Raw genomic sequence first — 12270 nt, forward strand, 5'->3', positions numbered from 1 at the left:
TGGATTGTGATAAAGATTCAGGTTCTTATGCTCGAGTGAAAAGAATGCAAAGAAGAAATGATCTTTCCCAGGAATAAGATGTAAACTTGGGCCTATAAAACTCAGCAAGTTCGTCAGTTAAAAGGTTATATAAGGCTCTTCTTCGGCTTTAACAGTTTGTACTAAAAACGAAGGGCCTCTCTTAACGGATTGATCGCTTATTACAGGAAGCTTCGTCGGTCAACTCCATCAATTGTTCTGGATGCTGTTCATTCACAATGCATCTCGCCAATCTCAGAGAGCATTTCGAAAAATGGCATGTACACGACTGCTTGGCCGTATTAATAAGGTTAAAACCGATAAGAAATGAGATAAGAGAGAAATAATTGGTACAAAGCCGTATAGTACATACGGAGAAAACCGAGGCTTCCATAAATGCTACATCATTTCCACGATTTTAGAGACTATCCTTATTCCAACTACAAATATGGCTTATTCAATAGAAGCTATCCAATTATTAAATATTGGGTTCGAATCTTAAGGAAGTACTAACAAAAATGTTAACAAGGAGTGGACATTTCTAACAAGTTCGGCGAAAAACTGGAGTTCTATAGCGCGATTTACTCAACAGAGTATAAGATTTCTGTACGACCTTTAAAATGGCTTTGATTACAATTATTCCGTGCTTGACAAAGAATTGGCTTTCTGTAAAGTCCGATAATAAAATATTGACAGAACTATATTAACAATATTATGAACTCTCGTTAATGGCAAAATCATTACAAAGATTCGATTATTCTGCGAAAGCTGTTTCAATTCATCAGGTCTAAATCCTGTGTTTGCTAATGTAACTGAAACCAATAAAATATTCACGATACTCATTTGGTCTAGGGTTAACTTTAGATGAAGGCATTAAAGAAGCGGAGCAAGTTATATAATACACCTCAAAGTCGTGGAGAGTATATTCAGTTTCTGATCTGTGATATATGGAACATTGTCTCATCAATTCTCATCAATTATTATGGAATGCTGATGTCAAGAGTACGGTGCACTGCTTTAGACTCTTTTTTTGAATTTTGTGTCTTCACGCAACACTATTGTACATATCAAGTGTCCTTACTTATACTCGATGCTCTTTAGCGGTTTCAAATCAAGCTTTATTCCATGGCTAATCAATTTTACTATTTTGGTAACTCAAAAAAAGTAGTAAAATACCAGCGAAAACTTTAATTCCGTAACTACAAATTCTAGAATAAAAACAGTCAGCTCTAATTACTGGCAAGAACAATTACATTGGGGTAGCACCCAAGTAAGTATGTTGGTAAATTTCTAGTAGGTTGTTCATGGTTTGATTACAAGTCGTCTTGTGTGTTTCTAATGCGTTGACCTATTTTTTTACATCCATTTTGTGTGCATGAAATCTCAGTCTCTGATTGCTTAAAATTCAGAAGGAAGTAAAATTACATAGAGGGGACACCACCAAAGGCTTGGTAGATTGTCCTGGTGAACATCCAAACAAGTAGTATCCATAATGACTGTACGTTTCTCCAGTAAGATAAGAATAGTATTGGCCGTTCTTTTTGTGTTGGAGGTGATCCAGTTACTGTACTCGTTTGGTGACAGATCTGGCACCGCGTCACGTTGGATGAAACCAATGCTGATGTTCATGGCAGACACAGGCAGCGAAGAGAACGTTAATGTTGTTCCCCCCAAAATATCTAAGGTTGAGCAAGTGAAGCAAGAACCGGTTCCAAATGAAAAACCAAGCAAACAAGAAGCTGACAATTCTAAGGCTTTAACGAATGAAGAGCCCTCGAAGAAAGTACCTTCTAACGGACATTCGAGTAATGAAAGCCCAGCCAAAGAGAATCCTGCTATGGAAAGTCTTTTCAAGGAAGAACCAAATAAAGCAGACACTTCTAAGCAAGAATCCAAGCCTAACATAGATAACGAATCGTCAAATGATACAAATCAGGAAGACTCTACAGATGAGGAGTTTAAGAAGGTCAATTACACTGATGATCCTAAAGGTAAACAACCTTCTGTCAAAGGTAATGGAGCTGAACAAGGACCTGGCTCTAAGGCTGAACCTTTCAAATCTCAGGAGGAGGGTAACTCCCTTAAATCTGTTAAAGATCTTAGTATATTCTTCAATGATTTCAATAATTATAAGATTGATGCAGAATCTATAAAAGATCAGTACAAAGACAGGAAGGCGCATGAAAAGTTTGCGGGAGATAAGGATTTTCTTTTTTCAAAAGAATACTTAGAGAATGTTCTTGATATTCCTCAAGATACATTTAATAAGTTGAAGGACTCCCACACAAGATACGTCAATGAGCAAATTCCTAAAATATTGCAATCCGCTGATACCTTTGGTAGTGCCTTGAAAAGAGATAAGTCCTGGAATGACTATGAAAAGACTAATGGGTATGTGCTCATTGGAGGCGATAAGTATTCTTGGTTGTCATATCTTGTTATTAGACAATTACGGGCAACTGGTGCTGAATACCCAATTGAATTATTCATTCCTACTCAGAAAGATTATGATGAAGAATTTTGTAATACTGTTCTTCCCAGGTACAATGCTCGATGTAACATATTTGATTATGATTTAACAAAAAGCTTAAAAGCTGATTACGGTATCAATGGTTACCAATACAAGATGTTAGCATTGCTTAGCTCTAAGTTTGAAAACGTTATGTATTTGGATTCTGATAATTTCCCTGCCCGAAATCCTGATTATTTGTTTTCTCTGACTCTTTATAAAGAAAAGGGACTCATTCTTTGGCCCGATGCGTGGGCAAGAACTACAAATCCTAAATTTTTTGATATTGCAGGTGTAAAGGTCAACGAAAAGAAGATCAGATATTCCAAATACGATCATGCTGAAGCTAAGAGACTTGGTCTAGATGATGTTAAACCACTCGACCAATATTCTTTTAAAGATTCTCATTTCCATGATTTTGAAGGTACTTTGCCTAACCCCACTTCGGAAACAGGAATGCTTTTAATCAATAAAACATCTCATTTAAAAACGTTGTTGTTATGTCTTTATTATAATGTTTTTGGGCCTAAGTTCTATTATCCATTGATGACTCAAGGGTCAGCTGGTGAAGGTGATAAAGAGACATTTATTTCAGCTGCTCATGTTATGAATCAATCTTACTATCAAACAGCTAAGGGTTTTAGGTGGACTGGTTATGTCAACAAAGAAACCAATAAATTTCAGTCTAAAGCCTTGGCTCATCATGATCCTATCAAATGTTTAGAAACTACAGATGACAGTGTTGATATTCTTTTCATGCACTTGTCTTACCCCAAATTTTACCCTGGGTGGTTAGCTGATAACAATGACTTAGTTTATAAGACTCTTGGAGAGCATATTCGAATGTATGGATCAATCTACAAAAATGTGGGGTACGATTTTGACTTGAGAGTTTTACAGTTCTTTACGCAAGGGATCTGTAAAAACTTTTACGATAAGGTTGGATCTCCAATTGATGATACTCCAAATATTGATAAGTCTGAATATATGGGAGAGTACTTATCCTATATTAAGAGAGATGAGGAAGCTAATAGCATTAAATGTGAAAAGGTGTTCATTCCCCACTTGAAGTGGTTAAAGGAGACTGTTGAAGAGCAGTACAAGGAGAAAAGTGTCAAAGTATAAATTGCTGGAAGAGCTACTTGATTCGGTAATTAGCATTATGTTAAAGTTTTTATTGCTTCAAATGGTATGCTGTAGATAAGGACAAGAATGGTTGGATTGTTACCTCATAGACCCTTCGTGACACAAAGATTTGTAATATGCTATGGGTAGAGTTCACTATCCATTTTCGAGGAAACCCGCTAAGGGCCACAATACGGGGTCGACCATCTCGATTTGGAAGTCCCAGCCGCTCAGTAATGTGACTCTACAATATATTAACTATAAATACCCCCTACTATTACTGCTAGGATGATCATGTTTTTGCATACGACGTAGTTATTGAAGTATTCTTTAACTTTAGCAAGTAATTGAGTGTTTACTGTACAATTAAACCATGTCAGTCACTATTAGACCAATTGAAAAGAAGGATAAAGAAGTATGGTTACATCTTTGGGCTGGTCCTGGAGGTTATCTTGAGTTCTATAAATCAAAACTACCTGAAGCTGTAAGTAACAACACTTTTGAACGTTTCTTTGATGAATCTGAACCTGTTTGGTGTGGGGTTGCTGTCGACGACAAAACTGGTAAAGTTATTGGGTTTGCTACTTACTTATCCCACAGAACAACTTGGGCAATTGAAGACTATGTTTATTTAAATGATTTGTTTGTTAGCGCAGATTGCAGATTACATGGAGTTGGTCGTAAGCTCATAGAGTATGTGTATGCTGAGGCTGATAAGCTTGGTGCTTGCAGAGTTTACTGGCACACTCAATTTGAAAACCATAGAGCCCAAATGTTATATACTAAGGTTGGATTCAAGAGTGGTTTCTTGACTTACCAAAGACCAAATTCCAAGTAGTTTAAGGCTATGTTACATAGTTTTATAGCTGGTCTATTTTCTCCACTTGTAATTGAAAGACAAATTGTGTGCGCATCTGAAAATCGTACTCCTAACTTTAAAAGAAATAAATAGAAGACTGTTGCACAGATATAAGAATACTGGCATTATGGGTAATGATGGTGGAACTATAATAAAGCGGCGGAACACAGGTAGGAGCGTACGAGAGGAGAACGATAATGTTAAAAAACAATCCCGCAAAGATAATGAAGAGGTAGCATTTGGAATATGCGCTCTATCTTGTCAACCCTTATACAAAAGTCCCATAGTTAGTGATTATAAAGGGAAATTATACCTAAAGGAGAAAATACTTGAGTATTTATTAGCTTTAGCTCGTACCAAGAAAGAAACTAGTTTGGAAAGTGATACAACCAAGCCAGCTAAAAATGATATGGCTCACATCAAAGGTCTTCAAGATCTCGTTGATTTAAAAATCTCATGGGATCCACTTACTTCTCAAATTGAATGTCCAGTTACCGGAACTACAAATAAGAGTTTATGCTATTTACGATCTTGTGGGTGTGTTATGTCATATGCGTTTATAAATGAACTTTCAAACAAGAATTCCGTACCTACTTTTCCTTGTCCCCTTTGTGAGAAACCTTTCAATCGAGAGTACGATATGGTAGTGCTAAATCCACTAAGCGATACTCACTTAATGGGAGTAAACAACGATAGCTACGAGAAACTCAAAGCACAACATCTTTCTCACTCTAAGCGATCTTTGAAGAAGTCAAAGAAAACAAAATCAAAAATAGGTTCAGGGGCTCAAGAATCGTTAGACACTAAAAAGCGAAGTAGCAGTGAGTCATGTGCTTCTACAACTAAAAAGCAAAGAGTATAATAAAAGTGAAGACGGTTGTTTTAAACTGATATATACAAGAGAATGGAAGAAAATGAAATTTCACCCTTGATGATTATTTAGATTCTGTAGAATTTTCAGCGAGTTGCTGTTGCTCCTCGTGTTGAGCACGTAACTTGTCGTAATCACTCTTCAGGAAAGTCAACTTATTGTCGTTCATCTTAGCAAAGTCACTGTTAACATACATGTTGTAACCAATAGCTCCAATGGTACCTACGAAAATACCAAACAAACTGAGGACTGTAGTTCTGTGAATAACATCAGTGATTCTAACACCTAAAGGAAGTTTCTGTTGAGCCATAATTTTTGAATATTTGTGAGTTATTCAAATAAGATCGATGTATTTTATCTTTTCGGTCATAAATAATCAAATGATTATTTATGTCGTGGTGCACTGAGAAATTGATGGTTACAAAATATCATCTACTTTTTATTACGTAATAATGGCCATCTTAAAATAATTCACAAGTATTATTCTATTATTATTACAACATAATCTAAACAATTTTACAGCCACATTTACAATAAGTACCTGAACCACGATCCCTTGACCAAGCCAATATCCACAAGACAAGGGTTAGCATAGATAAGTTCTGGCAACCAGTGAGAATTATGTAATTTGAAAATTGCCTCTAAATCCTCAACGTTATCTTCAGTCTCTAATACATTGGTTATCATTAAATCCAATAAATCAAACGCAGATTGATTCAAAGGTGAAACATCATTTTCTGTGACCTGGGTACCATTTGCAGCCAAAGAATCATTGACCTTATTTAAGTTTATATTGAACTTTTGCATGTCAACGTGGCCCACTGGTAAACTTTCACCACTTTCAAGACCTTGCTGGGTTGTTGAATCTGAAAAATGTCTAAATGCTTCATAGTTTCCATCATCAATTCCAACTGCAAATTGTCTAGGTTGAATACCTTTGATAATGAATTTCTTTTTGGGAGGTTGACCAGGACTATCGACTGTAATTTGCATAACTTCGGAGTTAGGGAACGCAGCATTCACATTACGAATAAATTCAAGTGCTGGCAATAATGGAAGCCATTCAGGATTCACCTTCTCCTTATCTTGCCAAACATCTTCAAACTGCTTCTCGTACGCTTTCCACAAAGAAATTTGAGTCACTTCCCCAGGAATAACATTGGGATCAATTGTTTTAACATTGAAGTCGTATATTGGTTCGTAACAACATCTTAACCATGTAGTAGCTCTAAGAGGTTCAGGAAGCCTGACTATAACATTGAATAAGTCTGCTGGTAAGGTTGGTACTGTGTTTGGAACACTGATATATTGTGATCTCTTAGACAAGAAAGTAGGAGGCATTTTGCTTATGTTATTAGGGTCGCTTAAGGGTAAACTTGACAATAATATCAAAGGTAATTGTTTAGCTAAAATTGAAAAATTAGATTTGGTAGAACTTAGTTGTAAAAGCTTCCGTAATCTTGCTTGTTGGCTTTTTTTGATGGAATTAGAATATTGTGGATGTGGGGCTTCTGATAATAAATATTGCTTGAGAAATCCAAATACTGCTGTAGTTAATTCATCGTCATTTACCAAAAGCAATTCGACAAATTTCTGCAAATGTGATTCTTGTATGGTGTCTATGACATTATTTAGTACTTTAATATCCTTAGGAGTAGAATCCTCGGTCTCGTTGTATTCCGTTTTATTCTCTTCAGGTGAGCTGTTAAAACCATCCTTTATAATCAATAAATGAGATAGGCAGTTTAAGATGTTCACCAAGAGAAATTTGTCATTAGTAAGTGTCGCAGTCAATAATAATTGAGCAAATAATGGATCTGTTTTAGAGTTATCAATATAATAACAACTCAATGGTTCTAGTAAATCGATCAAGTATGCAAAACCCTCTCTGAATAAATTGTCAAATTGAACCATACAAAAATCTCGTTTATATGGTTGGTAGAACCAATGAATAAAGAACTTCAACACTTCAACAATGCTCTTTTTCAATGTTTTAACCTGTGAAAGCCATTGTTGATTGCCCAAATCTTGAGCTAAGTTTCTTAAAGTCAACAATGAGTCTAAACTCAATGCAAGTTGCTTATGGGTGACATCTTTAGCCTTATTTTCGATAATTAATTGAAAGGGTTTGACAAAATACTTTATAAGTTCAGTTCCCAAATAAGGTAACACTTCTAACTCAATAGAAAGAGGTTCTGTACAAGATACCTGTGTCATATATGACAACGCCCAACTCACTTCACTATCTAAGCCTGATTGTAAGGACATTATTATCCGATTCAATACAGATGTTCCATGGTGACCAGATCCGATTGTTGTTGTCAGGTTTCGGAAAACATTAGCACCACCATAACCGTTATTGTTAGAGGAGGTTAATACTCGTTTGTATTGAGATATACTTATTGGATTTAACACGGATTCAGTCATCTTGATTGTCCCGAACAATTCCTGTTTATTTGAATTGCAGCCCAAATTTATACTGGTTTGAATGTTTAGGCGTCGTAGATTTGGCATCTTCGACTTTTTCAACAGAACTCGCATCTTTGTGTCGTGCACTACTTTATGCGCACTAAGGAGTTATAGTTTTCCAAAGTTCCAACAAGAAGACTCTTCCCGTGCTGCACCTTAACATGCTTATAGAGTGTGGAGTAAGGCATCTTTTTGACTTTGTAGAATTGAGGGAGCGCATTAATAAGAAGTATCTTCTTTCTAAACTACGATCTTTTCCCAAAATGTAGAAACTACACGTCAAATACTTTTTAGGAAAACTCATCCTATTTATGCGAAATTCAGGGAGTATGAGTAGAAATATAATTATGTCGCATCAGAAGACATGCTAGAAGAGCATTCTACCATCTCTTTCCTTCGCTCAAAATAAGTCTGATGTTATATACTTCGATTATTTTGGATATGAGCTACCTGTTAACTAGGTGAGGTCAACCAAACCATGATATCCTCTGATGACCTTCGTCGTGTACTAGTAACAATTAGTTCCTGGTTTGGTAAGTACTTCCGCGCTTATCCTTTATCTTTTTTACCCCGAGATAACCCCTAAAGCGTACTATTTCCAAGATAATCTACTTCTTGCTGCTAAAGAGTGGTATTAGAATTATGAAGGTAACTTCGGTAGGCTGTGCCCTTGGTGCACTTTTAGGCATCGCTGTCGCTGCATTTGCACATCCTGGTCAGGTTGCGTTTCGAATTGAGGAGGAGAAGGATCTGGCTGACTATAACTTTTGGCCAAAGGAAATTGATCACTTAATTGAGTCCTTTGATTTACTGACGGTACCTAAGGATGATCAATTGCTGCTTTTAGTTGCTTGGAAAGACATGAAGCGTGAATTGGATCCAACCCAATTTTCGGCCTTGTTAATGCCATCAATGTTTTCTTCATTTATGAATTCACCTAGTGGTAATAAGCCAAAGAAGCCAACTCACAAGTCTACGAATGACAATGAAATCTTTACTATGGTTAAAAATGAGAGATACCTGAATTATGGTTTGAGAATCAAGTCCACCAAGCCAGAGGCTTTAGGTTTAGACACCGTCAAGACATATACCGGCTATTTGGATGTCGCTGACTTGGACAAGCATTTCTTTTATTGGTTCTTCGAATCTAGAAATGATCCTAAAAATGATCCTGTCATTTTATGGTTAAATGGTGGACCAGGATGCTCCTCAAGTACTGGTTTATTTTTTGAATTAGGTCCTTCTGCTATAAATGCAACTCTCCAACCTGTCTTCAATCCCTATTCATGGAATACTAATGCGTCTGTTATCTTTTTAGACCAACCTGTTGGAGTAGGCTATTCCTATACTGGTGGGGACGATGTGAAGGACACAGCAACCGCAGCAACTGATGTGTTTGTCTTTTTAGAGTTATTCTTTCAAAAGTTCCCGGAATTGTTGAAGAATACTTTCCACATTGCTGGTGAATCATATGCGGGGCATTATATCCCAAATATTGCTAGCGAAATTATCAATCATGCTGATAGATCATTTCAATTGAGTTCAATTTTAATCGGAAATGGAATTACCGACTCTCTTATTCAAAATGATTACTATAGACCAATGGCTTGTGGCGAAGGTGGATATCCTCCGGTGTTGACAACTGAACAATGTGATGCAATGGAAGCAGCTGAACCCAGATGCCGGGTGTTATCTAAGTTGTGCTATTCAAGACAGTCACCTGTTACATGCATCCCCGCTGGCTACTATTGCAATACAAAATTATATGGTCCGTATGACTCTACTGGTTTGAATCCTTATGATATCAGAATACCTTGTGGTGAAGCTGAAGGGTGTTATGCTAATATGGATTACATTGACAAGTACATGAATCTTGATTACGTTAAAGAAGCTGTTGGAGCAGACCCAGAAATAACCTTTACTGGTTGCTCTGGTCCTGTATTCCAAAATTTCTTCTTCAGTGGTGATGAAGCCAAGCCTTTCCAACAATATGTTGCTGAAGTTTTAGATTATGGTGTTCCAGTTTTAATTTATGCTGGTGATAAAGATTTCATTTGTAATTGGCTTGGGAACCATGCTTGGTCAGATGCTTTAGAATATTCTGGACATGATGGGTTTTCTAAGACCCCATTGAGACCTTGGATCACAAATTACGGTGAACATGCTGGTGAAGTCAAGAATTACGGTCATTTTACGTTCTTGAGAATTTTCAATGCTGGTCACATGGTACCTTACAACCAGCCTGAAGCATCATTGGATATGGTGAACAGATGGATCAACGGTGATTATGCGTACGCAAACTAATCGCTCCATAAAGTTAAATATATAAGTGATTATACAGCTTCAATCGTTTTCAAAGCTTCCAATTAACTTAGAACCACAATCAAAAGTAAGGAAAACGACATATTGTGATAGGGCTATGCCCTAGCGCACGTGATAACATAATCTTATTTTGAGAACAAAGTTTTCATGGAAAATTTTTTCGTGCGATGGATTGGCACTTTGAAAAATCTTATAAATAGAGCTCTCCCACATATACTGAAAAATATTTTACTTAACAATTCACCAAACTTGATCATCAAAAATGGCTACGTATGTACCATGAACAACTTATATCTCAGACGCCATACGAACAATGTCTTCCTGTATTGTTTGGTGTGTGAAGTAATAGTTGAGTACTTGTTTGAGTGTTACAGATTGAATCAAAGCTGTAGCATCATACCAAGGGAAACTCAGATTATCTTGCAGATAAAAACTATCTTCTTACTGCCAATGCCTGATACATCTGATTTCCTCTGTGTATTTGAAATGCAATGGGTGTGAAGTGGAATGAATCTGGCCATTCAGTTCCATCTTCTATTCACTACCTTTCCGGTGGTGAAGCACCAAGATTTGCTTTCGCTTATTCTAATAAAAATATACTAGAGGAAATTAGTTACGATGAATTGATATCTATGTCTGAAATCTGATATTCTTATTTTAGGTGATATAATTTACTAACATTTATTTTAGCTCTTTGAAACCAGAATCTCAAATCAAGAAGTCTAAGGCTCAACAAAAGTCTGCTGAAGACAGAAAGGCTGCTAAGGCTGCCAGAAAAGTCGTATGTATTTATCATGATCTTAGCTTGTACTATTAGATGGTACAAGAACGAAAGATAAAGTAACCCATTGGAATGAAATATAATTTGAAGATGAAACCAACCACTTTGATTTGACTAGCGATGCAATGTTGTCATTCAGTTAACCATCTTTCGGGACTGACTAATTTTTATTCATTTGTGTATTGGGTTACCGATCTTTTCATTTAAGATTATAGTTACTAACCCATTTTTAGACCAGCGCTGAAAAGAGAAAGACTATCTACGACAGAACTGCTGCTTACACCAAGGAGTACGCTGATGCCGAAAGATCTGTCATTGAAGCCAAGAGAGAAGCCAAGGCTGCTGGCTCCTACTACGTTGATGCTCAACCTAAGTTGGTCTTCGTTGTCAGAATCAAGGGTATCATGAAGATCCCACCAAAGCCAAGAAAGGTTATGCAATTGTTGAGATTGACTCAAATCAACGCCGGTGTTTTTGTCAGATTGACCAAGGCTACTGAAGAATTGATCAAGTTGGCTGAACCTTACGTTGCCTACGGTTACCCATCTTTGTCTACCATCAGAAAGTTGGTTTACAAGAGAGGTTTCGGTAAGATCAACAAGCAAAGAATTGCTTTGTCTGACAACTCTATCATTGAAGCTTCTTTGGGTCAATACGGTATCTTGTCTATTGAAGACTTGATCCACGAAATCTACACTGTTGGTCCTAACTTCAAGCAAGTTAACAACTTCTTGTGGCCATTCAAGTTGTCTAACCCTAACGGTGGTTTCAGAGCTAGAAAGTTCGAACACTACATCCAAGGTGGTGACACTGGTAACAGAGAAGATGCCATCAACACTTTGATCAAGAAGATGAACTAAACTTGTTAAATTTGATGTTTTATTGGGTTTTTCAAAATGTTTTATTTTATTCTTTTTTATTGGAGCTGAAAGGTTAGGCTAAGTGTATACAGTGTATTTTTAATTTACAAATTTAATCTGATCTTTTAGAAACATGGCATTCGTCGTATTTGAAGTTTGTAGAGGCATACTTTTGAAGTTATGAATTGTAGTAGATCCAATCTTCTAAAGAATATATTGTAGATTCAAGAGTTGAAAAGGCTTTCCACCATTGAAAATTGGTTACTTCATACCAGTTATCATTGGTTCGCAGTCGCATTACGAGCTGTATAATATCATGACTTAATAGTGCAAAGCTTTGTAACACCGTTGTAATGCAAATAGAGACAATTAATATCAATAAGAGGCAAAAAACGTACCATCGAAATTTCCACCGATCGTTTGCTATTTCCTTTATAGCTAATACTTGTTTTAGGG

General features: G+C 36.5%; 7 protein-coding genes across 7 annotated transcripts; 5 read left to right on the forward strand and 2 right to left on the reverse strand.

Annotated features, from left to right (window-relative positions):
• Nucleotides 1–1510: 1510 nt before the first annotated feature.
• Nucleotides 1511–3652, forward strand: MNN2 (alpha-mannosyltransferase; the record flags this gene model as incomplete). Its single annotated transcript, XM_043191040.1, has 1 exon — nucleotides 1511–3652. The coding sequence occupies one exon, from the start codon at nucleotides 1511–1513 to the stop codon at nucleotides 3650–3652; it is 2142 nt and encodes a 713-aa protein (XP_043051717.1).
• A 373-nt stretch (nucleotides 3653–4025) lies between these two features.
• HPA2 (D-amino-acid N-acetyltransferase) lies at nucleotides 4026–4490 on the forward strand (the record flags this gene model as incomplete). Its single annotated transcript, XM_043191041.1, has 1 exon — nucleotides 4026–4490. One exon carries the CDS (start codon nucleotides 4026–4028, stop codon nucleotides 4488–4490), a length of 465 nt encoding a protein of 154 aa, XP_043051718.1.
• A 148-nt stretch (nucleotides 4491–4638) lies between these two features.
• KQ657_000186 (uncharacterized protein) lies at nucleotides 4639–5373 on the forward strand (the record flags this gene model as incomplete). The annotated part of the gene is made up of 2 exons (XM_043191042.1): nucleotides 4639–4642; nucleotides 4799–5373. The coding sequence occupies 2 exons, from the start codon at nucleotides 4639–4641 to the stop codon at nucleotides 5371–5373; spliced, it is 579 nt and encodes a 192-aa protein (XP_043051719.1).
• Nucleotides 5374–5446: 73 nt separating this feature from the next.
• On the reverse strand, nucleotides 5447–5885 carry KQ657_000187 (uncharacterized protein; the record flags this gene model as incomplete). The annotated part of the gene is made up of 2 exons (XM_043191043.1): nucleotides 5447–5639; nucleotides 5881–5885. The coding sequence occupies 2 exons, from the start codon at nucleotides 5883–5885 to the stop codon at nucleotides 5447–5449; spliced, it is 198 nt and encodes a 65-aa protein (XP_043051720.1).
• A 25-nt stretch (nucleotides 5886–5910) lies between these two features.
• Nucleotides 5911–7809, reverse strand: RSC9 (uncharacterized protein; the record flags this gene model as incomplete). The annotated part of the gene is made up of 1 exon (XM_043191044.1): nucleotides 5911–7809. One exon carries the CDS (start codon nucleotides 7807–7809, stop codon nucleotides 5911–5913), a length of 1899 nt encoding a protein of 632 aa, XP_043051721.1.
• A 684-nt stretch (nucleotides 7810–8493) lies between these two features.
• Nucleotides 8494–10155, forward strand: PRC3 (carboxypeptidase C; the record flags this gene model as incomplete). The annotated part of the gene is made up of 1 exon (XM_043191045.1): nucleotides 8494–10155. One exon carries the CDS (start codon nucleotides 8494–8496, stop codon nucleotides 10153–10155), a length of 1662 nt encoding a protein of 553 aa, XP_043051722.1.
• A 280-nt stretch (nucleotides 10156–10435) lies between these two features.
• KQ657_000190 (60S ribosomal protein uL30) lies at nucleotides 10436–11814 on the forward strand (the record flags this gene model as incomplete). The annotated part of the gene is made up of 3 exons (XM_043191046.1): nucleotides 10436–10443; nucleotides 10864–10954; nucleotides 11188–11814. The coding sequence occupies 3 exons, from the start codon at nucleotides 10436–10438 to the stop codon at nucleotides 11812–11814; spliced, it is 726 nt and encodes a 241-aa protein (XP_043051723.1).
• Nucleotides 11815–12270: the final 456 nt, after the last annotated feature.

This window comes from Scheffersomyces spartinae, assembly GCF_019049425.1.
Source record: "Scheffersomyces spartinae strain ARV_011 chromosome Unknown scaffold_1, whole genome shotgun sequence".
NCBI classification, from domain to species: domain Eukaryota; kingdom Fungi; phylum Ascomycota; class Pichiomycetes; order Serinales; family Debaryomycetaceae; genus Lizanozyma; species Lizanozyma spartinae.